The sequence below is a fragment of the Trachurus trachurus genome (assembly GCF_905171665.1).
Source record: "Trachurus trachurus genome assembly, chromosome: 6".
NCBI classification, from domain to species: Eukaryota; Metazoa; Chordata; class Actinopteri; order Carangiformes; family Carangidae; genus Trachurus; species Trachurus trachurus.
In genome coordinates this window covers 19195216-19222272 of record NC_139897.1, presented here as the reverse complement: position 1 = coordinate 19222272, position 27057 = coordinate 19195216, and the positions used below count along the sequence as shown (strand labels likewise).

Sequence of the window (27057 nt, the reverse complement as noted above, 5' to 3'; positions counted from 1 at the left end):
GAAGAGGATGATCAATACTTTGCCTTAATTAATAACCTCCGCTGCAGTCAGAACATTCAAGACCACTTCATGCTGTCTAAGTTCAAGGTTTTTCCTTTTTTTCCCCCCTTCCTTCTTCTACTCCTCCTCCTTATTCTCCTTGACTTCATCCCCCCTCCAGTTCTCCACCTCTTTCCTCATCATTAATCTCTGAAAATCGTTGGCTACATACATTCCTCCCAATCGATGCAATTCCACCGAGGTCTTGTCTGATTTACCACATGGCTGAATCCCTGTATGAATCTTGACTGGCCAAGGGAAGAGAGGGACACAGAGAGAGGGAGAGAGGATGGAGCGAGGCGGATGAGGGGAGAGGCGCACTAAATGACAGAGACCATCACCATTATATAACCTCAGCCAAAGTCACAGACAGTGAAAAGACTATAGGCTAAGTCGTGCTTTGATTTACTCAAGGCATGGCTGCTGTGCTTGATGTCACACACACACACACAGTAAGGCAGGCATACATTCACACAACATACTTATCAGTGGACACATTCGCACACCAGTCTCCCACCAGTTAGGAAACATTTCAGGGCTGAGGGAGCAGGAGTTTGGCTTCAGCCACACAGTCGAACAGCTGAGACCGTGCAGGCCTTGGCTTCCTGCTCCACAGCTCTGATCCAGCTTGCTAACACGGGGTACTACACAGCTGGGGAGGGGGATGAACAACCTAGCACAACCATTGGGTCGGGTCTGCTCTGACCTGAATCTCTGAACAGCCCCATTTAAACACGGGTCTATCGCCGCAGCCTCTCATTTATTCCCCCTCACTCACCAATTTTAGGTCAAAGCTGACGACTTGGGAGATACACTCCTGTGTTTGAGCTCAACACCGGTTTCAAGATTATTTTAATAGCAGAGAGGCTACAGGTCAAACACAGTTTGAGCACCTGCTCTGTTCACAAGCTACACACACACACACACACACACACACACACACACATTTAGTTTCTGTGGATTTGCCAAGTGGTTTTTCATTGACAGCATCGACTGAGCATTCCCTCCTCACTTGTCATCATCAGGAATATCATGTGCTGTGAAACAGTATGGATCTCCTCCACCAGACAGGAAATCTTTGGGAGTGCCCATTGATCCGAATCAACCATCCCCGGCTCACCAGCTATCAATCAACGTCGAATTAACGGTTTCACGTTACCATGCAACGTACCGGCCTCCTGCAACCATCTGGTTAATGCGCGCAAGTGTGCACATGTGTAGTTAATTGAAGAGAAAGACAAATGAGAGTTTTTCTTTCACTCCCTCATACACAAAGGCAAACAAACATGGCCTCACGCACCAACTGAGAAACCCACACTGAGAGTTACACACTGGACGGCCCTTTGCTGACATGGAAACACAAAGAACAGCTGGACTCTGGCTTACATGCCTTGTAAACCAGGGGAACCCTGGAACAAGAACTCTCAAGCAGTTCGACAAAACAGAGTGAAAGAAAGAGCAAGACTCAACATCACAGGCAGCTTTTTGTCAGATTAACTGTCAATATAAAAGGCCCTGAAGTGCAGATGATTTCACTCTCTAAACGTCAATCAGAGAATCAAGGAGCCTGCACATCAACCTCCAACCCTCAGCCTGTCAATATCCAAGTCTCGTGAAAAACAGGGAGTTTACACTGGATTAGCGGGCAATGTTTTCCAGACAATAGGCCTCTATTCCACTAATCAACAGCCTTCAGGAACAAAGTCAAGGCGAAGCACGGCTGTGTTTTCCAACGCATTAGTGGAACAGAGCGGTGATTCAGCCTGTCTTAAGTCAGTGCACTGGCAACAACACAAATCCACAATCTTCAGCTTTGTCAAACAAAGCTTCAAGAATCTGAAATACAAGAAGGCTGTTACTCCAAACCCTGCTGCACCGGAGACGTTCAAAGGGAGTTCTACATTTTTATAACTGTTACCTCAGTTATAGTAGCATCGTGACATGGATTAGAGGCTTGTGAGGCTAATATAGTACATTATACAACCTAACAGGCAGCGCATGGGGCTAATTCAGCATTTAATAGAAAATGGAGCTGATTTGCAGAATTGTTAGACAGTGCAAAAGTTTTGGAGAAAATGCTGAGGCTCAGGTGTTTCACACATTCACACACATAACACCATATGCAGCAGGACCTACATGAGACATACCATAGACACAATGCCCTGGCCAGGCTCTGCCAATCAGGCTCAATAACTCTGTCTTTTGGCTTGGAAAATGGCCTCCATGCTTCTGTGGCTTCATCCTCAATCAGTGGCCAGCCATGCTCACACTCCATATCTATAGATTCCATCAGGCCCTGATGCACACCTGACTAAGACGGGACTACACACATAGTCTACAGATACTGGAGAGAAAGCAATATAGCTGAAGGAAACAAGTGGTGGGAGATATAAAGGTATATCCCTGACTGGCCAACAGGTCTGGTGCACACTGTGTGAATACTTTATCAATCTCTACTGACTGGAAGAAAAAAAAGTGTAATAAGGTCTTACATCCAATTTGTTGTGTATGTCATGGCTGTAGGGAAGCTGTAGCTGATGCTATGTGGCCTATCTAGTGCAATAGATTTTTTAGCAGTAATATGGAGGCACTAAGTTGCCAAGCTAGAGTGGGCAAGCCCATTCTACCTTTGGGCCACGTGAGTGCGTGAGTGAGAGCCGAGGGGACTTTGACTGTGTAGGGGATTAGATCAGGAAGCCAAACCAGAACCACCGTGGCAGCCATGTGTGTATGTGTGTGTGTGTATGTCAGGACAAGGCCCTAATCACTTAATGAACACGGAACAGCACCACTCCTCTGAGCAGGACAGCCAGATCAACTAGAGGCCTTCCGCTTTCTCCACTCTAATAATACCAGCCAATCACAGCCTGGGAAAGCTCACGGAGGGATTTAACCCACTGGACGGTCCCAGCTGCCATTCACGATCCAGCCCGGCCCATTGGGTGATTACAGTTGCCAGGCCAACCCCTTCCGTGGGGGGGCCTGGGAAAGAGATCTGACAGATTAACCAATGGTTAATGGGCGAATGGGATCTTATGCACTGTCATTAATCTGAATAGGTTTGGCACGGGTCAGCTACACAGACGCCAGTAAGCAAATGATTTTTCTAACAGAGGACACACACGCACTCATAATGCTGAGCCCCGATATTGCTGCGCATTTGTTACATGAAAATATAATTGAAAAACCAGGCCAAAGTCATTCAAAATGAATACATGTTATATGATTTACAATTTCCTGCCTGCATGAAACGTGGTTCAAATTATGAAAATTAAAAGTTAAAACAACCAGATGTGAGCGGCAAGGACGCAATGCTACACACACCTCCACGGGCCTGACATCTCAGGCAAGCAAGGAAAATGCATCCGAATATGCCCTCAACATTCCCGTAAATACATCCTAGGGCATGGATGATCTCAGCAAAACCATGTCATTTAATGTCTTTACCCAACACACAGACTGCTGCCAGCTCTATACCGCCATAAACAGCCATTTAGACGCTCCTGAGATCTGCTATCTGAAAGTAAAGTGGAGTCTGGCTGTGAGTGAAAGATCCTCCTGTAAACACACATGATTAAACAAGTCTCTGGAGAAAGGGGAGTCTAGCTCAGGTGTTTTAATATCGTGTTTGTTGTGTTTAATGTTCAATTCCCTTGTTTGATCATACTACAGTCATAATATTGCAGATATTGGGCACTGAGCTTCACTTCCTGTGGATGCAGCATGCCTTGGAATTTAACTCTGATTAGGGACTTCTGCTGGGAGACACACTTGTGTGCATTTAAACACCTCCTGCAGTCAAAAGAGGGGCAATAAGACAAACTCCGTTAATGGCCGCTGCATGGGGAGCAGCAGACAGGTGAGTGAGGTGACCAGGAGAATATTTCAAGAAAGCATACTGTCTGCGAGAACGCAACACAACATTTACACGCACACACGGCTGCTCAGCATGACCAGCTGGACCGGGTTGGGGAAGTAACGCCTATTGTAGCCGTTTTAGACAACAGATGGGAGGAAAATCTCTCGGCAGAGGAGAAGGAAAAGTCTCTGACTCTCTCTCTCTCTCTCTATCTGTGTCTTTCTCTCTCTTTAAGGATGGTGAGCTTGCAAAACATGCTGCATCTCTCCTGCCATGTCTGCCTACACAGGGCTGTGCCTGCCTCTATTTCAGATGGCTCCACTGGCTGCATGTAGCTACTTGACCGCACAGGCTTCTCACTGTACAGTCACCAATGCTGACAACAGCAACTGAACTAATAGACCACAGTTACTCACACACATGACACACAACCCATGCCAACATACATGCATCACCTTGAAATAGCATGAATATTGTGGAACTGTGCTATGCAACTTTAACAAACTGCAGTGTCACTGCTGTCTATGCTGAGATGAAGCATGTGCTCCTTATTCAGGAAGCCCAGTTACATTCCCTGGGGTATATATGAATATAGATCAGTGTAGCCCTTATTCCCCAGCTCTGTGAGCAGCTCGTGGTGTGATCTGTCAATGTGGGACCTTCTACTCTATCTGAGGAAACCCACGTATTGCAGTCAGAGCCTATAGGAGAAACGCCTGCCTGCCTGCGGACTAAGAATAGATCAATGTATCAGGCAAATCGGGATTAACGTCGTTGCGCTCCAATCACAGGACACAAACGCGCGCACACACACAGGGGCAGCTAGGACACACACAAAAAAAGTTGATTTTCATCATAACCCGTAGCACTGTCATCATCATCATTGTTGGCGTTGAACGTTTTCCACGCTGCTTCTCTCCTGGATACACACACACATGCACGCACACACACCCAGTCCAACGCCAACGCACGCAGCCAACAAACCAATGTAAAGCAACATCACCTAAATCCCCCACACACACCTTTACCCACCCTCCCTCCTTCTGGTCCCACTGTGTGAACATAGATGTGGACAGTTCACCGGTGAATAATGAAAACAACCAACCTCTCCAAACACACACACACACACACACACACACACACCCAGCAGACTTGGACAAGCAGGTGTTTAGTTATCTATCACCTGCAGACACCCAGCCGGCCAAATTTCAACTCGCCGCGGAGCGCTTGGAAAATAAATTGTGCAATTACAAGAGGGGGGGATGCGGTGAGCAAAGCTGTCCCAACTAACCTGTCTGTCCTTTCCCGAGCGTCTTCTCCAAACGGTAAGGTCCCACGTAATTGGCATGTTGGGCACCGCTGTTGTCTTTACCGGACGATGACATGTCGGATGTGTGTTCAAATTAAACACTTTGTAAATACAGAGCAGACAATTAAAACAGTCCTCTCGATGGAGGTCCAAGCCGCTGCTTTCTCTCTCTCTCTCTCTCTCTTATTCTTTAAACTCCACAGCTTCTTCTCTTTCTTCCTCTCGCTCTCTCCTCTGTCGCTTTCTGTCTCTTCTCCTCTACCTCACTCGCTGCTTGAGGAGGTGAGGTTCTCTCTTTCTCTCCTCTATCGCTGCAGACGAGCCGCAAGTGCCTTGAATATCATTGTCGGTGGAGGCTGTGCTGCCGCTGTGCGTCTGTGGGAGGTGCTGCCGAGCCGTCGCGGGTGATTGACAGTGGCCGCAGCCAATCAGAGAGCAGGATACCTTGTTAAAGTTGCCGCCCCGTTTTCTTGTTGCTGGACCATCTTTACTTTTTCCCCCCTCTCTGAAGAAGAGTTGCAGGGTGAGATCTATCTAGAGGGAGTTGGACCACATTAACTCAAGGTACTGAGTTTATGTAAGAATAATGGAGTTCAAACACATTCATAGATATGAGGCTGGTGGGGGAAGAAGAAAATTATTTATCAAATTCAATCAGTGTTGAGGTTTTGACTCCTGCTGTTAAAGGTAGAGTCTGTAGGTTCGTTTGTTGCAGTTGGTAAACACAACATTCAAGTTGGGCCCTTCCTCTCAGGCTCAACAGCGCACGGCCCCTGCCCCTGACAGCAGTTGTCAGGACTGACCCATGTTCAACTGCTGGCAGCTGGTTATGGGCCCAACGCCCAGTGCTTCATTCAGACTGTATTTCATTTTCTAGTATGCCGCTGGTAAGTGTGTATCTTCTTTGAATAATGATGTGTGGAAGATTTCCACAAGATATTTTGTAGAATCAAATCAAATCTTTATTCATCTTTAGAAAATGAACTCAGAATCTGTGAATATGCAGACATTGTTTGTTTAAAAAATTTAAAGCTGTGTCTCCAATGAAATCTCCATTTGACAGTATACAGGCTATGTGTTGGATGTTTTGACCTTCCCCATCACACCTGTGTAAGATGCATAATTGACCGTTTGGTCTCCAAACTAGAACTTGTAATATCAGAAAAGTGAAGGTCAACACAAAGAAACTTTTCCACCTAGTAGATGAGTGTGAAACAGCCGTCCAGTGTCAAAGTCCGAACATGCACCATTCTGCACAGTCAAGTAACCATCCATCCATTGTTTGCAACGCTTATCCGTGCAGGTTATCAGGGGGCTGGAGCCAATCCCAGCTGACACGGGTGAGGTCAGATACACCTGGCCAGATCAGCAGTCATACAGAGAGGAACAAGGCACACACACTCATATTCACACCTATGAGCAATTTTAGAGTCATCAATCAACCTATAGTGTTCCTGTCTTTGGATTGTGGGGAGAAGCCGGAGCCCCCAAAGAGTCGGCACAGGCACTTAAAGACTTGTTTTTACCTCTATTGTGTGTCTATTTTGTTGAGTGTGCCTTTGCACTGTGTATGTGGTGTACAAATATCTACAGTGGCCGTTTCCTTCAAATTCCCCTCATGTCCCATCACATTATGAAATAATGCTCAACTCTTGTAGTATTGCAGCGTTTCCGCACAGAACAAGTGCTACACACACAAACACATGTGAACTCACAGCCCTTCAGGGTTGTAGGCTACAAAATGGTAATTGCCAGCAAGCTGCGTACTGGAAGCTGTTGGCCGTTATTGGTTTGGCCAGCACGGTGTGCTAAACCACCATTATGCCAAACACCATCTCTCACCAGAAACTGTTCCAGCGTTCATAAATATTTATACTGACTTTATTTACTGAGGTGCTGTCGCAGTCAAGACCCACAGTGGAGGAGTTTCTCGTCTCTGCCCCCTTGTTCTTGCTCTCTCTCTCCCTTTGTCCTTTCTCTGTGCTCTCCTTTCTTTCCTCTCTCTGGCACACACATCACACGAGTGATTGTGTGCGTGTGTGCAGCAGGGGGAGAGTGTGTTGGCCCTCTGATTCATTTCACACCCCACTGGTCTGAGACCTGTGACTGTGGCTGTGGCCTCTGTCTGTTCTGCACACACCCTGAGAGAGTACAGGTGTCAGGGGACACATGCAGGAGAAACACACACAGATATTCATGCACACTTACAAACACACTATGTGACCTCTAAATATTCTTTAACAGAAGGTTGAGGGGGGCTCGCTGAAATATTAAGCAGCAGGAATTGCATCACTCTGTCAGGCTCTCCAAAGCCAAATCCATTCCTGAAAGATCACCATGTTACACTCTCACCTTTTATCCTTCCTACTTTTCCAATAATTTATTTTGGTAAGAAATTAAAATGCTGTAGTGCATCATCTAATTTCCATTCATCTTCCCTCAGCATGTACAGACAAAACACAATATCGTCTAAACATTATACAACTGTGCTGTGTTGTAAATTTAAACAGGCAGTTACAAGCCAAGTGAGGAGGTACAATTCTATTTAAGGGATAAATCCTTTGGGTTGGAGAGAAATATTCGCACCTATCAACTCTTGCTCAAAACACAAGTAAAGTAAGGGAGGAAATGCAGCGCAATCCCTCGCAGGAACATTTCCTGCCTCCTCACTTTTCATTCACGAAGCTGAAGTTTACAAACTGCACATGCCCCAGTTTGGTGCCTTTGAGGTCTGTGTTGAGCATGTGTGCCATTTCCCCTGATGCCCTTCATCACGCTGGGAGCTGAGGTTTGTGCAGAGGAGGAGGTGTGACCCAGAGTGTCACCCACGTGACTGCATGGTGCCAGGTGGACCGGGCATGTGATGTCAGCGGCAGGCGCCAGGTGGGCACCATCTCAATAATGCATCATGCCCAACTCTGGCACTGGCAGGCGCACCACTTTGAAGTGTTCCAGAAACATCTGTAGCTTGAGTTTTTAATCACCTTGCCTGTACCTCCCTGCTTCCCATCAATCCTTCTGCACTTCTTCACAGCCTACATCCCTCTCTCTCTCTCTCTCTCTCTCTCTCCTACTTTCCAGCAAAGAAATTAATGAGAAGTCTTCTTAGTTTGTGTTTGAGCTTGTGTATTATAGCGCGTGCATGTGGACATGTGGACGTGTGTTTGTGTGCATATGCGCGTGTGAACACACAGAGCCACCAAGCTGCAGAATTCAATCAAGAGGATGAGCAAAAATTCCAAACGGCTCCTTGTCTTCTGGATGTTTGCGGAGTGGCAACGCAAGAATTATCAAAGTGTTGTGATAGATAACACAAATTTACCATTGGCCAAATAGCAATCAGCTGCAACTGCAGGCTCGCACACTCACAGGATTTGCATACTAATAGTCTCTTTCCAAACAACCGATCAAACTTAACAATGGTGTAATGACTAAAAATCAATCATTTCATGGAGCAGTGTGTACAGTCAGTGCCCAGACTTTTTTTTTTTTTCCAAATACACGTTATTGTTAAGTTTGTTTTTGATCCCATCTGTGAAAGAGAGAGAGAGAGAGAGAGAGAGAGGGAGATGTGATGAAAGATGAGGTGTGCCAGAGAGAAAACAAAAACAGAGGGAGGGGGGAGACAGAGGGAGAGGTTTACCAAAAAGTGGAACATATTTAATGTGTGGCAAGAGTCCAATAACCTCTGGACATGAGCCCAGACTGCATAATATCTCCACCATACAACCATATAATGAATAGCTTCGCATCGGAGTCTGACCAATTCAACGGGGGGCTGTAAACACACTTCCTTACACTAAATGTCTGCACAATACACAACCACACACTGGCACTTACACTCACACAAACTCAAACTCTTGTACTATTATGGCGCTTCCAACCAGGAACAACTGCTGCACACGCAGACGCGTACATGTGAACCCGCAGCCCTTCAGGCTTGTACAAACTGGTTATTGCCAGCTAGCTGCTGTACTGGAAGCTGTTGGCCGATACCAGTTTGGCCAGCATGATGAGCTTGATTAATTAGCGTGTCATCCACAAACAGAGGAGACTATTAGTGTTCATCAGCAAACATTTGGAAAACTGGAGAGGAGAGGAATGAACGAAAGGTGAAGGTGGATTTTTGGCAGGACCAGACCTCTGCCTGACAAATACGAGAGTCATGTAGACTTCTTGGCTCGAGAGCAGCATCCAAACTAATGGCAGAAAAAGGGACAATTAAAAGGAAAGGAGAAAGGTATCAGAGACAAAAGGGACAGAGTCTTCATATTCAGCTCAGGTGATGCTGTTTCTCACGATATAGATAGAACACCCAGAGGACACAAAAGACAGGAGGGGGAGTCAAGAGGGGCGCACCCAAGGGAAACAATAGGACAGGTTACTCTCACATGTGTCTCTGCTCGACAGATAACAGACACTCAGGCTCTCATTTCCATCCATCACGTGCAGGTGTGTGTGTGTGTGTGCATGCAAGTATGAGCAGATGCTAATATACATATATCTGCTTAGACATCCTCAAAGGAATGAAAGCCGCATTATGAACTGAGAAGGTAATCAGATATTATTGTATTCTTAAGAAAGATGTAGCTTTGAGGGTAACACAAGAAGGTTTGTTAAAAGCACACAGCAGGAATGTGTCTTGTGGTCACATGGACCACCCATCTACATGAAGTCTCATAATGATCCAGAGACTGGAGGACACTTGGGCACGTCTCCGATTCCGCACAAGGACTTTGGAGTGTGAAACACTTGAGCTCCTGCCACTTATGTATGCAAATCAGTGGGATCACTCACACACAGACACACACACACATGCACATACTCATGTTCCAACATCCAGTATGTTCATGTACCACGATCAGTGGTCGACGGGTGTTCATTTCAAATGTCACCACAGTGTGCTGGTTGTACACTGACATGCCCATGAGTAAGTCTGAGGGGGATTCTCTCCAGGGGGAAAAAGGCTCACTCTCCACACACACACACACACACACACACACACACACACACACACACACACACACACACACACACACACACACACACACACACACACACATACTTAAGACACACATATACACATACACAGCTGTAGCTCCACTGCCCCCTGCTGGTTGTAAAAACTCACATTCCTCCTTCCCAAAACCCCCGACCTCCCCCCACATGGGACCTCCATAATGCTCTAATAATAGGATATGGGGGGGGAAACGGATTGTTTCTGTACAATTACGACAATACACACTTATATCTAAAATTTTATCAGACAAGATGTCGGCAGAGGAACACAGAGACACTGTCTCACACTGTTCTACACGTCTCACCTCTCTTTCCACCGCTACTGACATCATGATATCACAACCACAGTCATCTGACCCAGTTTGCTTCTGTTTCTCTTCTGTGGTGCTGCAGCCTTCAAGCCCTCAACAGCTCTGTTAACAGCAAAATGTGCTCAGCAATAAAGATAGATTTTTCAGTCCTGTTGTGAGTCTTAACACAAAAAAATGGATTCAAATACTGTTCCTGCACAGCAAAGAACCACTGCGATCAGCCCTCAACATCACTTTTCATTTCTACATTTAAGCACTTTCGACAGAAACAGGTGGATAGTATTGTAATTAATGTGTTTCATTTTAAGCAAACGCATTTTTGTTATTTTTTAAAAATCCAAACATTAATGCACATTGGTATCTAAACACCTATTTAATCATAGCTTTCGGCCATTGCAAAGAACATAATTGCAGTATAAGAAGCAAACTGTTAGTAATCACGTAGAAGGTTTGGCTGCAGCATTGGATAATTAGGTTGGCTGTGTGTGCCTCACTAATCATAGGGACATTTAACGGCAGCGTGGGGTGAAAGACTAAAACAACTACATTTAGCTGTAATAAATTCACTGATCGTTCATTCAGCATGCACATCCCTGTCTCTCACATATCAGTTCCTTAGGAGACACAAAAGATTGTAACAGAATCCACTTCTTCTACAGTATGTTATTTGTTAAACACTAAACAAACAGTGAAGCCACCAGGTGTTCATTTCTTTTTCCCCCCCAGGCTTATATTTTTTACAGTCTTTACCATATATATACATTGCATGCACCATTTGACCCTCAGTGGCGTTCCTACTTTAGACCCTATATATATTCCGTAGATTCCTGGACAGACAAGAAAACAGTCATTTTTAAAAGCACTGACTATTTGCCAATACCCATTTACTCACTATTAAGAGCAGTTGCTTGTGGGGCTGACTACACAGGTGACCTTTCCCTGTCGCACACCGGCTGAGTACCCTTGAAAATGACTCACACCTATACTAAAGCAAGCTTTCCTCTCTAGACAATTTAAAATCTGCCGCTGGCAATGTCATTCTCTCCTGCCTTTAGAAACTCACTGTGTGTGCTATAGATACTACATAATCTAATGGACTTACTCGCAAGAAAAACATATGGCACATCGTGTATTCATGCGCATCGCAGTGCATGATCTTCCTCCCCACTCCCAAAGCCAGGCCGCTAACCTTTTACCATCATCTTAATTACTTTCCTAATAGTCGCCATGTTCAAATCTTTGTCCAATTTGCGAGGAATACTTAGCACCTCGCACACAGTGGAGATGCAGAGGAGAGCGTATGAAACAATGACATGTTTTCTATTTTTACACTCAAAAATAAATCTTTTTCTCCCCTAATTGGTGTAGGAGTTACATCAGAAGATATGAAAAGCCTCATTTGCAGATATCCAAAGAAATGTTCCATTACATTAAAACTGTCTTGTAATTGCTGAAAGGCAAAATATTCTCTTAAGAGAGGAAGGAGATGAAAGCTGATTGTGTGCCCCTGTGTTTCAAAGTGAGAGATTCCTGTGCTGTTCAGGACTCATTCACATTAGGCAAATCAGACCATCAAGGAAATGTGCTTTTAAGATGTAGTCTGTGAAAGTTGGTTTGACTTAAAACAACAGAAAAAAACGTATCATTGTGTTACTTTGGACCCCCGTATATACATAAGTATATATATGATATGTTCTTCAGAAGGTCAACAGGTTAATAATATAATGGTGGTGCTCTGCAGGATAAAGTTGTGTGAGGCATGTAGGAAATAGAACCAAGGGCACAAAACTCATTAGCAGAGATGTAAACCTCTCATCTGGTGCTGGAACAAGTCACGCATGAGCTGATTAAACTGTATGTTTAATCAGCTCATACAAAAATAGACCCACATATATGTCTGACTGACATTCAAAAAAAGTGTGTAAAAAAATTATTGAGGTGTGTATTTCTGCAACTGGCTGATGAAGCCGTCACATTCAAACTCAGCATCTCTACCCAGAATCACTGAACCTCATGGCTGCGATACAAGGGAAAATACAACTCAGGCAATGTTTAAAAAGGAGAAAATGTCAATGATGTGAGCACACAGCCCTAGATATACAGTATCCTTGTCATTAGTCATATAGCAGGCTATAACATCCATTTAGTGAGTCTGTCCTGTCATTTTAGCCTGTGAGAAAGTACTGATATGAACACGAACATGGACATGGGCATGTAAGAAAGGATGTCTCGTGTTTAAAGAATGCTCATATGATGTCAAGGTGCTGTTAAACACACACACCACTGCAGACAAGGTCACATGACCTCTTTGTGGCAGCGGCAGTATAATAGAAGTGATTCTATGGCGTTCCCTGACTTTAATAGCCTGCAGGTGAGGCTGCAGAGTTCACGTGGCCCACAGATCTGCGGAGAGCACTAAAAACCTCGCTGATCATCAAATAAATACAGGTCCACTTTTATCAAGTGACTGAATGATTTCTGAATGTCTGCTTTTGTGCTGCTGAACTGAACGAATCCAGGGTCTGTAGATGTGCTGACAGTCTGACGGCAGAACAACCAATTGAAAACCTTTGTGTGTCAGAGATTATAGTAGAAATTGGACACTTTATTCTTATTAATTCTTCATAAACTATGAGGTTTCCCCTTTACATTCCACAAATGAGGTTAAATTGAATCCAACCACGGATCACAACTAAATTACCTCTCCCTATACCTTTGTCATAGCCATTCAGTTACAATAATTGCATTAGTTGTCACAGGAGTAGTATGATAATAGTATAAAATTGCCTGCATAATGTAGAGGAAACAAGACAAGAAGTCTCTTGAAAGATCCTCAAGTACCTCGAGTAACAATTCAATAAACAGCACTGCTGCTACTCCAGGTAATGGGCTAAACATGCAAGGCTTCTGATAATAGCTACAGTATTTGCACAGGGACATTTAGGGACACTACAGAGGTGCAGCCGTTTAGAGGTGAGGCTGCGTAGATGACACAGACAGCAACGTAGCATCGTCTTGTTTGATTAACAGCTTCAAAGTCACACAGTAGGAATTTGCAGTGGCTTTTGTCTTTGTCTCAGAGGGAGGGAGGATGAGGATGGAGGATTGGAGGTGGGGTGCAGAGCGAGAGAGAGATGGATGGAGAGGAAGACGGAGGCGACAGACGCGGGCGATGCAGGAGTGGCTCAGGTTGTCGGGAGCGACCAACAGTGGCAGATGCATTACCAGCGACATCTCCATCCCTGCTGATGCCGGACCCTCTCTCTCTCTCGGTCGCACGCCCACCCTTATACACACACACACACACACACACACACACGCATGCACAAACACACGCGTCTGCGTTGATTGAAGCCAGTGGTTTGGCCCCACACTGGGCACAGGAGGTAATGACTGTCACCCTTTTTTTCTCCATCAGCCCCCTGCGTTAATCGACACACACACACACAGTCACATATGTGTACACACAGATACATATACACACATATATGTCCTATTCTCTCCCCCCACACTCTGAAATGTCAGGCTGGCAGGGGGGAGGGAAGGGGGGAGGGGGTTGTGGAGTTCCTCCGGAGAGCAATAAAAGCTGATTGGAGTTAAAACAGTTGGTCAGGCCTCCCCGCCCCAGCATCTGTTGGATTACAGTCAGCCAACCTGTCATCTGTGAAATGAAGGCTAGTATGGGAAGAGAGGCGAAAGGCCACAGGAGGGGGGACAGACAGACAGGACGGCAGATAGAGAGGGATACGCGCGCGAGACAGGGACAGGAGGAGAAGGGCGCACAGATTGGTTTAGTAAAGGTTATGGTGTAAATTAATAGGACATACTGTGAAAAAAGAGTCAATTTGTTCACATTTAGCTGAGGGAAAATAACACAGAGAGGGACAAGAGGATGATAAGAGGGGGAAAAAAACACACAGCAATGGGTGAGGGGTCGAATGGCAGGAGGGACGGACACACCTGACCTTTAGATGAATCATTTCATTTCTCTGTCCTCATGTATCACTGCCTCTGAGCGTTGGGGGCGAGGAGCAATCCCTTTGACCCCCACCCATCTTCTCTTTTACCCCCTCCATCTCATCCCACTCTCCTGCTCTCTCTCTCTCTCTCTCTTTCTCTCCCCGTCAACCACTGCTGAACCCACCCATCGCCTCCACCTGCTTTGTCCCCCTGAGGGAATCATTTTCACTCTAACAACTTCAATTAACCTTACCCCTTCATGCACGCACACACACACACACACACACACACACATACATCTCCCCTCTTATATCAGTCACAGGTGTTAAGGTCACTGGACTGGGAGACGGAGGCTTTGCGGAGCTTCTCCCTTGACATGTAAAAGAATGTGAGGCCACCAGCCGCAGTCCACAACACACGTGTAAACTCTGTCCTCAAACAAATAACAGTGACACCGTCATAAATCCTCAGAGATAATTAGAAGTGGGATCGCCAAAGGAAATGTATTTAATTTCATGCTCCAAGAAATGGTAAATGTCTGTCTCATTTTGTGCTCCAGGATTAACTGACGGAGGTCACTTGGCTGAGATACCGCAAGGTTGGAGGAGACATGCATGTTCAGGGAAACTAAGGTGAAAGAAGGGTATACATAGGCGCTTACACACCAAAAATTACACGGCAACCTTTTGATGCTGAAATTGCAAGAATGAATTTAAATCTGCTGCGCTGTGTTTGAAACCTGAAAGAGCCAAATGAAATACGCAGTAGGTATAATCAGTCATCCACTTTGATTTATTTGGATAGGATCATTGTTTCTCAAGTCAGTAAGAGAGACTAATCTGATGCATCCATACACACACATATGCACAAACACACACACACACACACAGTTTGGCAAGTTTGCTGGTATAAAGCAAAATCTGGACCTGAAAGATTGGTCGGCTTCCCAGTTGCACAGCAGTAAACAGCTTCCAGGGGCTTTGGTCTGCTATTTAAGAAAAACACTCCTGCTTGTGTGTGTGCGTGTGTGTTCCTATGTGCATGTACATGATGGTGCATTGCATGTATTGAAATGCCTGTGAATGTGTGTGCAAATCCACACAGCTGTTCTTCAAATCAGACTTGGCTGGTGTATTAATGCCTACAGGCAGGAAACTCTGCCCTTCTACTTGTTTTCATCATCATTTAGCGGCTTCATAACAATGCCAGGCTGCTGTTTCAGCAGTGAAATCCAAAAACTAACAAGTGCCAACATTGTAACTGAAGTGTTTTAATATGCTGTAATGACGGGATAATAATCTTCAACCATTACAGTACACTCAGAGAGAAATGATGCACCATATGGATTCAAAAACCTCTATTTATTTAGCTGGTTTGCTGCGCTCATGCTGGAGGATACAGTGCTGCCTGATCATAGCTTCAGTTAGCACCTGATAAGAACCAGGGGACTGGGACTGATCTCACATCTGATTACAATAATATAACCTATGAAGAGATTAAGACTGCGGGCGGAAAAACAAAGTAGACCCAATCGAATATACACGTATAACACATGTTCATGTATGCACAGACACACAACCTTTAATCCTGCACTAAAATCAGTCTACAACTGCCACATCCTTTCCCCCGCATCCAGCAGAGCTCTCCCTGGGCTTATCAGGGCATAATTGCCGTTGATTGGTGTATTATTGCTCTAGTTAATCTGCCTGTGGGTGGCTAATAAAGGAGCTCCATCAGGGATGTTATCAATTGTAGGCAGAAGGTGTGCATGGAGCGAAACTGGAAGCAAAGAAAAGGAAGGAGAAGGAGGGCTTTGAGCGGGGAAGGAAGAAGAAGGTGGGGTGGTGGGAAGGGGAGGTGAGTGTGGGATGAAAGGGAAATAGGAATAGAGATTTTCTGATTGATGTTGAAAGACAGGGAAGGACAAATTAGCACAAGATTCTGGGTTTAAATGTTTGTGGTTGAGGATGTGTCGTGCCGAGGTAAATTAAGGTAACATCAGTGAGCTGGATGTTGTTCTGACAGAGTTGTGAGAGTGATCTCTCCCCCTGGAGAATCCCACTATGATTGATGTGGCCTTGTTCCTCGGCCTCAGTTCTATTTCTAAACAGAAGCTGCAGAAGGAGGAGGCTGTGGAGAGGCGATTAGATTCCTCTCCATTACGAGACAGGTAGGATATCGCCCACAGCAGATACACCTCGGTCCCAATGCCCTGTGCAATAACAGCATGTTGGCAAATGACCCTGTGGTGTGAGAAGCGAAGCTAACATGACAAACTAGTGTTTCTTGATTCTACTGGGGGACAGAGGGGGAGGGTGTGAGTGGTGATTGAATTGGCACACACTCTAGAGACAATTCAAAGCGGTGGTGGAAGATATGGGGACAAAGACGAGTAATTCTGTAGCAAGGACGAGCAGAAGTTGCCGGGAAAGTTTGGAGTACATCGCTGTAGGCAAACTGAGGACATTAAACGACGGGAGATGATTTCATTTCACACACATCTAATGGAACTTCATCTGTTTCCAACAGTGTTTTGTACTGCCATATAGTCGCACACAGAGACGCTGAAGTTTTCATTACTTTTCTAGACAGAGCCCGTGTGATAGATCTTGTTTAAACTGAAGAGCTGGGACTGCCATTTGAGGAGCGTGAGCCTCGGGTTGTGGATAATCTACCTTTGATTACACAGTATGGTATATTGTTTAGAAAACGATAGATTTATATCTACTTTAAAATTGTGGCTTATATTCTAAGGGACCATTTTTCATCTGCTTTAATCCTCCAAGATAACCTGATAGAAGCCCTGGGGATCCACCAGAGCAAAAACCACTCTGAACCGTAGGTCAGCAGGTAAAGGCCTGATTTTAACACTGCACATACGCATCTCATTGATTAATTCAGCATTAATTTTTAAATGTGATAAATATTCTATGACTTAAAAAGAAAAAAAACTTCCATTTGAATCGATTGCATAATTATACATTTATAACTGAATCCATTTATTTCAGGCCTACTGTGATCAAAGTTGAAGATAAATGAAAATATTATAATAAGATTCTTCTTTGTGATTTTATTATGAACTGTAGTGTGAGTGATGCACTGATCGCCATCGCTACCAGGTGATACTATATGTTATTCAGGTAGAAACTAAATTAGGATTCAAGTCCATGTCCTTGCAATGTAGTGGGTAAAGAAAAGAGCCTGAAGGTTGTTCTATTGGCTTTATGATAGCACCTCCTACTGGTGAGCTGCAGGTATCAAGCCACTGGTTCACAATAACTGTCCAGATAATAAAGAGAAATACAAACAGGAGGCTAAAAGGGGAAGCTTTGTAGTTTGAGAAAAGAAAGAAAGAAAAAGTTCATATAATATTAAACCAATGCAATACATTTTCCAAACCCACTGGGGGGATCAATCACAATTTGATTATGGTCAGACTGATATCCCTTTGACACAAAAATGTTCACACAGTTCAGTCATCCTACTCACATCTGACTGACTATTTTTTGTGAATTGCTGACATTTCATATATAGGCTTTGTCCTCATCAAACCTAACAAAGGGAGTGACAGTCTTAACGTCCTGACCCTATGAATGTTCCCATAACATGAACTGCCTTATAAAATACTGCATGCTACAGCAGCAGTAAAGCAGACATGCATTAAAAAGAGCAGTGATTCATTAAATATACCACTAAACTACTGTGAGTAAGGTTGGTGCGTCATGTGCGAGCTGTGGACACATCTGCTGGAACCATGTGGCAAAGCACTCGGCACTTAAACTGTAGCTGTTTCCTTTAGGTTAACCATCCAATTATTTTACAGTACAGTACTAGTAGATCTGTCATCCAACTCCTTGTTGGAAGAGAGCTTAGTTCTTTAGATACTTTCATTTATTGTCCAGGTTATGGAATAACATCGGTATCTGGTCTTTTGGACTTCATCAAAGGAAATATCATGTTACCATTGGTTTTGGACAATCACAAAAACATTGTGTAGGCTACATCAACTGACTGATCAGGACAACACAAGTAATGGTTTTCGGTGGCTGCAATCTGATCTGCCTGTGACCATGAACAAAGCAAAGAAAGATGTGTAGTGTGTGTATTTAAACTCAAAACAGGAGATGAAACATTATACTGACCTTTAAGAAGTACATTTGAAACTGTAGGTTGTCTCTACACCACACCTGAGCTTCATTCGAAAACTAATCATGCAATTACAGACAAGCTAGAATGTAAATTGACTTACAAGCAAGAACATTATGGGGAAATTAAAAAACAAACATATTTTGTTTCAGTATCTGATCATCAAAACACAGTAAAATATCTTGCCTATGGCCAAAATGGTTTACTGTTTCAAAATATAATAGATCTTTAAGCGATCACTCTGGATTTGCACTCTTGTCCATTTTTTGTCGTTCATCTCTCAGATATAGATTCCTGTGAATCATGATATAAGATACAAAAATCCAGCCTAAACACACACACACACCCCAATGGAAAATATGAGAATAGAAGAAGTGTATCTGGAAGTGGATAAGTCTGAGAGCACGTAGGTTTGTTCCCAGAGTAAGATAGAGAACAATGAAAGAAATAGAAATGCTATGTTGCAACTATCATGCAACTTCTTTGTCCTTCGTTAAATGATTCAGCTCCATCACAACGAGAAAATTCCCCTGATAGGAAACACACATGACTTGCTTCACTGCAGAGGGTTGAGTCATTACTTAACCACGTTGCAATTACTTACATGAGACAGCAGGTGGCGTTAAAACTGCTGCTCTTCTAAACATATATTCGTCTGGTCACCATTCACCTCCTTCACATTGACCTTAGACAAACAGCCTTATTGATCACTGTAGATATTATTTTCAATATAGGCTATATATGTATGTATATAACTGCTCCTCTAATCTAATTCAAGATATTAAGACACATTTAAAAGCTTTTAGTTCAAACTGCATCTTCAGTATGAGTCATGGTGTGAAAGACTCACATTTCAGGAATTCCCATCAACACGTGGAGTATTCAGATCCTATAGACCTCTAATGTATCCTGACACTTAGAAGATGGATTGTACTAAATGTTTGCATGTTCACTGTCACTATACTTGGAAAAATTGAAATAAACGAATGATCATGCTGCTTTTATCACTTCTAATAGTAAAAAAAAAAAAATTGAATGAATGAATGAATTTTTCTACAACCATCACATTGCATCATCACTGTAACACAATGTATCAGTCTTCCTCACTTTTAAAATATGAAAGTTAGAGTGTGAATATTGATGTGACTCAGACCCCGGGACATCATGGTTCTCAAAACCATTGTCGCGTCTATTGTTTATATCGCTACAAAGTATCTCCACTTGTTAAAACGAGGTGGCTAAACGGATGATGTGCATCGACTCACTGCAGCATCCGGCCTAGGCCCTAGGACGTGACATGAGACACATCTCGGCAGCAGCCAAAGACCCACCCTCATTAGCATGTGCACGTAACGTCCACGGAGGAGGCTGTCTTTAAATACGGAGAGTCGCCGCCTCCACAGCACCACTTCTGCGGAAAAGCTGCACTCAGGAGGAGATCACATTCCAGCTCGGGTTTTTCACCCTTTTAACTAAAGACTCAAGGTAAGTGAAAGGCATCACACTGAAACATTAAGGCAGCATAGCGTGTTTGTCCGTTTAGGAGGTATAGGCTACACTTCAGGCTTTTCCCGGAAATGCCAGTGTCTCGCGTGCGTGTTTCATTGATTAAAACAGATGCGCATTTTAAGATGACACGAGGAGGGGTGTGCCGATGTATAGAAGTCAACAACGATAGTGACAGGTCACGATTTACATAAGCACGTCGAATCGGTGCGATAACGGGAAGTTTTAAGTGAGGAAGCAACAGGATGTGCGTTTCCCACTTGTTGCAGTGACGCTCATGACACTGAAATGAATGGAAGGCTAACTTATAAATTATGGACATGCATGATTTGCCAACAGGAAATTATAACACGATCACGTTCAAAATGCATGATTCAAAAGAAATATAATATATATCCTCCATAATAGATATATGTTACAACACTAGAGAGGGAGGTCGTTTTAATCAGTTTCCTCTCATTGCATCAGAGCATTTTGTTGATGTAATATACGCAGTATTACACAAGTGCCCTCTGCTGATGGAGGCGACCATCTTCCAGACAGCAGTGCTGAACCTGGCCCAGGAAATGCACTGATATCACATCACTGGAGAACATGTGTCAGTGAGAGTAATGTTGATGCTGCAGATATAGTATCACTAATGTTTCCGTGCTTTGGCAGACATCACTTTAGGGCCTAGCTGTCTACTGTTACTTTGCATTGGTTACACGTTCTGGTTTAATCAATCTAATGCTATTCTTGGCACAGTGTTGTGAATGAACCCACAGTTGTATATGTTGGCAGCTGCAGGTGATTGTCTGATAACATGGTATGAATGCACCGTTGCAGAGAAAGACTAGTTTTTCCTGCTGGGGAATTTTCCACTACAGGTAGAAATACAGAGTTTTGGATTGGGAGTGTGAAACTCAGTGGAGTGTTCACAGTCACCTGCAAAATAGCAAGGCGAAAGACCTGATACTAAAAGCCAGGCCGTGATAACCTGACACCCTGTCCAAGCTCAGTAAACCTTTGCTGACCTCCTGGTGATCAAATGAAGTAAATGTCATGATGCGGTGGAAAGTGTGATAATACGCACACATGCACAAAGCCGTCTTAGTGGCTCAATTGTGTGAAACAGCTTCTTATTTATATAATCCAAGGCTTGACGTTAAACATCCATCTCTCTCTCTCTCTCCAACCATATCGCATTAAGTCCCTTTAGCTACCAATAATCCATCTTGTAATCCTCATTCAGTCAAGCTACTAAGGAAGTCACTTGGCCGGTTTGTGCAGCTTATATTGAGACGAGAACACTGACCAGCAATCTTTTACTGCGAGCTGACAAAGGGGTTGCCTTGTGATGAAGAGCAAACTGAGCCAACACCTCTGGGTCAGGTTCTGCTGTGCCATAAGCTTTTAGCTCCTGCCTGAGCGACAGATAATTGGATAAAGGGATGCTCGGTATGACTGTCCCACTTACAATATCTTACTATTGTGTGCAAACTCGCCATGGAGAGGTTTTAAATATCCTCTCAAGGAAGGTAATCCTGTCAGGTACTCTACTACGTGCTTCACTCCACTACACAGTCATGCTGGTGATGTAAACGCCTGCAAAGCGAGAGGGAGACGGCCCAGCCTTACCAGCCTCAAACAGGAAACATAAATACTATGTGACGTGTGACGTCAGCCGGGGCTGGTCTGTGCTGCGGGAAGACAGGCTACGGTGCTTTCTCAGGCTCTAGTTGCCATGGAGAATTAAAGAGGCACTGTACAAGCAAGTACAGTCCCTGAACCACTTGAGGAAGTAAAGATGGGAGAGGGTGGTAGATTATTGAGAAAGAAACTGGAACTTGTGGTTGATCAAAATTGTGGTTTTGGGGGTTATGAAAAGAGCACGCTCTCACTTCTGTAACGATGATGAAATTCAAGGGAAAGCCACGCTTGACTCATTGTGGGATGACAAAGCAGTCACGTACGCCCTTGTGAGGGCTTGGCAGGAGGTGCCACATGCGTTATACAGGTCTGCTTTACTGCCTCACTCTTTCCACTCTCACTCTCCTTTCTTACTACATCCTACCTCTTCTTTTAAATCTTATCCTCCCTCTTTCTCCTCTTTCTCCCACATTCTTTTTTTTTTATGTATATTTTTTTGGCTTTTTTTTTTGCCTTTACTCGATACACAGTATAGATAGACAGGAAAGGGGGAGGCAGAGAGAGGGGGAATGACATGCAGGAAAGGTCTGCCCGACGCGGGATTCGAACCGGGGACGCCTGCGTTGAGGATTGTAGCCTCTACATGGGGCGGCTGCTTTATCCACTGCGCCACGCACCGCCCCTCTCCCACATTCTTTACTCCATATGTCTTTGATGTCACTTATGGTGTCATACCTCTCACTCTCTTCAGATGACCACCAAGGAGAAGCTGATCACCCATGTGATGAAGGAGGAGCCTATTGGCACCAGGAACAAGGTCACCGTGGTGGGTGTGGGCATGGTGGGCATGGCCTCCGCCGTCAGCATCCTGCTCAAGGTGAGACGGAAAGAGAGAAAGAGGAGGTGTGATTGAAATGAATGGAAAAAGTTGGGTGATGATGTGTTTGTATTACTGAATAAAAGTGAAGTGCAGATGTATTACAAGCTACAAGAAACAAAAGTGAAGTGCTGGGCTGGTGTGAGGAGCCATGACCACAGCGTTAGCATTATTAATATGAAATATGCAAAATGGTTTCAAAACAGGAACTTCCCTTCTACCATCCTGTCCCACTAACAATAGTTTAGCTTGATCAGTGTCAGCTGAGGAACAATAGAGGCCAAGAGAAACCAGGTTGTGGGTCTTTAAAACTATTAATACTGCTACCAAGTCTAGGCAGAGGTGAATAGTGTCATTCTTAGCTTTTATCTCCATATTGTTAGCTGGGCATAACCTACAGGTCAGGCAATTATAGTAAGCTTCACTGTAGCATAATAGATTTGTTGTAAGATATACACTGTTGAGGTGCGTTGAGCTGTCAGAGGGACTTACTGTGTGTACTGTATATCATCAGGACTTGTGCGATGAGCTGGCTCTGGTTGATGTGATGGAGGACAAGCTGAAGGGTGAGGTCATGGACCTGCAGCACGGATCTCTCTTCCTGAAGACACACAAGATTGTCGGTGATAAAGGTAAAAAAAATAAAATAAAATACAAAAGCAAAGATGAAAACCTTTGACTACTGATGAATTTGTTGGATGTCGAGTGATCTGTAATGAAATGATAATTAAATTATTTTTTTTTTTCTCACCAGACTACAGTGTGACAGCTAATTCCAGGGTGGTGGTCGTGACCGCCGGTGCCCGCCAGCAGGAGGGTGAGAGCCGCCTGAACCTGGTGCAGCGCAACGTCAACATCTTCAAGTTCATCATCCCCAACATCGTCAAGTACAGCCCCAACGCAATCCTGTTGGTGGTCTCCAACCCAGGTGAGGCTAAGAGGGGAGTGTGTGTGAGAAAGGGAGGGAGAGAGGGAGGGAGGGAGTGTGATAAAAGAAAGGTGTGGGCCTTAAACTTGTAGATATAGGTCCAGATCAATAACTGATCATTTCTCCTGTTGTTCTTGACACTCTCAGTGGACATCCTGACCTACGTGGCCTGGAAGCTGAGTGGTTTCCCCCGTCACCGCGTCATCGGCTCTGGCACCAACCTGGACTCCGCCCGTTTCCGCCACATCATGGGAGAGAAGCTCCACCTCCACCCTTCAAGCTGTCACGGCTGGATCATCGGCGAGCACGGAGACTCCAGTGGTATGCAGCTGCAACTAAAAATAACATCTCAAGTTAGCCAGTCTCCTACTGTACTTCACAGTTACTCTTTAATCTTTAATAAATCTTGATTTTAGCTGGATCACATGTATGTTTTATGTCGACATATCTGTCACTATCGATACAATTTTCATATTCAACATCAACTAACCGATTACTATTACGTGTCTGTTTCTCTTAGTGCCTGTGTGGAGCGGTGTGAACATTGCCGGAGTTTCTCTGCAGTCTCTCAACCCCAAGATGGGAGCTGAGGGTGACACTGAGAACTGGAAGGGTGTTCACAAGATGGTGGTTGATGGGTGAGTAGTATGGTTTATATTTCAGTATAACACCAATGAGATAGAAAAAGAAAAAAAAACTCCACATTTCCTTGTCTCACACTCCTCCATGGGCATAGACACCATCTGTCCAGCCTTGGAGTGATAAACATGATGGTTTATTGAAACAGATCTTTTGGGTTTAATGCCCCACAGTCACAGCTGCTTATTAAGACTAAAAATCCCAGCAGGCACAATTGAGTATAGTAAGAACCGACTAACCCCAGGAAGGAATTCAGCCAGATAAATGAGCCAAAGGCAAGCAGAGACAGGCACACAGTGCACTGCTGTGTTATGGTTTCACTAGAGCCCGGCACTTGGTAATATAATAGCCATGTTTACTCCCTGTTACATAATACAGTAGAGCTCATGGCCTCACTAAGACTCCCAGGTCTGCCTTAATGAAATAAATGGAAAACTTAAATCCTGACTGCGGAAAGGTTTTTCTCTCAAACAAATATAATTAATGTGATCTATCCATGGTACTTAACTCAATATTGCAACATTGGTTTCTGTAATCTTTGATATTTTATCATAATTGCCTTATCAGCGAGACAGCCTGACCTATCTCAGCTTAGGTGTTTAGGGACAGTCATGTACAACACAATAGGTGATTTATCTTGGATATTGGCAAAGGTATTCAGGTATAAAAGAAAGTATGTCCCAAGGGAAAAGAGGTGACAAAGCGCACCCCTCTCCGTGTACTCAGCCAGCAGAGGAAAGGCTTTATTCTGAATAGACATTGTTGACACTTCTGTCAAATGTATCAGTTAGTTACAAAACTGCACTTAATATCATGGATTTGAGTCGATTTGGTCGTTGGTCATTTAAATAACTCATTGCAGACCAGATTAATGTATGCGCCAACTCTCTGCAGCATGCATCAAGCTCAGCAGCACAGCAGAGGCTCTGAATTTACCAGCATCAATCATTCTTAGCATGACCAGATGGATAAGGGATATTAGAGGACAATGAAAAACATAGTCCTAAATGCCAACGTGAACTAGCAGCTTGACTTTCACTTGAGTCCAGGAGAGAACCAGTTCTCATTCTTTTCATATTATTTGTGTCCACTGCAGAGCCTATGATGTTATCAAGCTGAAGGGCTACACCTCCTGGGCCATCGGCATGTCTGTGGCTGACCTGGTCGAGAGCATCACAAAGAACCTGCACAAAGTGCACCCAGTGTCCACACTGGTCCAGGTGAGGAAACTGAGAACAAGATGGGGGAAATCCTAGATGACAATAATCATCCTGTTGATACTGGAAATGAGTCTTGAGTCAGCCTGCTCACTCTGTCTTGTCTGTCTTCTTCTTCCATTCATCTGTTTAGGGCATGCATGGAGTGAAGGATGAGGTCTTCCTGAGTGTCCCCTGTGTCCTGGGCAACAGCGGTCTGACAGATGTCATTCACATGACACTGAAGGCTGAAGAGGAGAAGCAGCTGGTCAAGAGCGCCGAGACCCTGTGGGGCGTGCAGAAGGAGCTCACCCTCTGAAGAGCTTCCCTCTGAAGTCTTCAATCCACACTGAACACCACGTGGTCAACCCCAACCTACTGTACCTCCTGTGTCCCTCGTGGCAACGGATGAATGAGACCTTTGAATATCTACAAAGAGAAAAAAAAAGGCCAAGTGTTCGTAGCTTAACTAGTGGAAGCTAGATTTTAACATCAGATATTCGTGCACGGATGTCATTGTCCTTTGCCAGTCCCTCTCCTGCCTTCCTCCCTCCCTGTCATGACTGAATTTCTGGAAACACGTCTCATACTGTATCTTAGCCTTTGATCTCAGCCTGTTGGAGAGAGGAGGTTCCTGTCTGTCTGTCGTCAGGTGTAAAGCCTATGCATTTTGAACGTACTCCTACCGTATACTGTTACTGTTTCTTCCGTACACTCCGTGTTTGTAGTTGTATGTATCCAGTGTATTCTGTGATTGTAACCAGTTGGTCTTTCCCACTTGGTAACCTCTGTTTATTTTTTTTATTTGGAGTAAAATGGAGACATTCCATTCTCTGAGGAGGGCTTCCTAACCACCCGGAGTCATAACACAGTTATAAATATATCTATCACAGGGCCAAAATCCTGTGATACCAAAGTACCTTATCACTTGAGATAAAAAAAAAAAGCAATGCTGCATCTTCTGGGTGGCATTGAAGCCTTCTCGAACAAACCTAACCACAAGTGCACTGACAGAAAAACCAATTTCAGAGGCAAGCTGCTGTCAAGAATGGTTACATCTCAGAGAATTAAAGGTGTTGCCAACAGGGTGACTTGCCATGACTTGAACTCAGCAAAGAGATAACAGAGAGCCAATGGGAAACAGTCGGCTATGATGATGACCATGGGTCAGGTTATGAATCATAACTGAATGTAACAATCCTGAAGAAGGTGTTGCTTGTTTGCGCACCCTAATTACCCTCAAAGGGTTTTGTATTTATTTTTCTCCACCTGACTCTGGAAATAAGGATATCAAAAGAGAAAATGATGATATTATTTATCACTATTAATACTGTCAAGATCTATTTATGTATCAATGTTACAATAGATAGGGACAATCCCTCAATGACTCACTGAGGAACTCTGCCTGTCCTGGCAGGTGGGTATTGATTTTTATTTGCTGTAATATCAAATAAATCTGCCAGGATACCGATACAAGTGTGTCCCTTTTCTGTGTTTCCTCCTCCACCCTGGAAAAAGATAATCAACATGTTCACAGGGGAGGGTTTAGGGTTAGGCTCATCTGTTCTCACTGCTCATGTACGGATCAGCATGAGGCAGATTAAGAGGTTTTTATGTAGGAAACCAAAACTAGGAC

The 27057-nt window shown here is 44.2% G+C and overlaps 2 protein-coding genes across 2 annotated transcripts in view; one reads left to right on the top strand and one right to left on the bottom strand.

Annotated features, from left to right (window-relative positions):
* brsk2a (BR serine/threonine kinase 2a) overlaps positions 1-5283 on the bottom strand; it is a gene marked incomplete at both ends in the record, with an annotated part of 152645 nt that extends 147362 nt beyond the window's left edge. The window contains one exon of the mRNA XM_083973198.1: positions 5190-5283. Coding sequence (XP_083829324.1) covers positions 5190-5283 — 94 coding nt within the window. The remainder of the gene's footprint in view (positions 1-5189) is intronic.
* Positions 5284-19916: 14633 nt separating this feature from the next.
* Positions 19917-26897, top strand: ldha (lactate dehydrogenase A4). The gene is made up of 8 exons (XM_083974316.1): positions 19917-20128; positions 22533-22658; positions 23173-23290; positions 23413-23586; positions 23734-23907; positions 24107-24224; positions 25322-25445; positions 25576-26897. Exons 2-8 carry the CDS (start codon positions 22533-22535, stop codon positions 25738-25740), a joined length of 999 nt encoding a protein of 332 aa, XP_083830442.1. The 5' UTR covers positions 19917-20128; the 3' UTR covers positions 25741-26897.
* The last annotated feature ends 160 nt before the right edge of the window (positions 26898-27057 follow it).

Coding starts and splice junctions, on each gene's coding strand:
- ldha (XM_083974316.1), top strand. CDS start 22,533: ATGACCACCAAGGAGAAGCTGATCACCCATGTGATGAAGGAGGAGCCT. Junction 23,587..23,733: donor GTTGGTGGTCTCCAACCCAG/GTGAGGCTAAGA, acceptor TGACACTCTCAG/TGGACATCCTGACCTACGTG. Junction 25,446..25,575: donor CAGTGTCCACACTGGTCCAG/GTGAGGAAACTG, acceptor TCATCTGTTTAG/GGCATGCATGGAGTGAAGGA.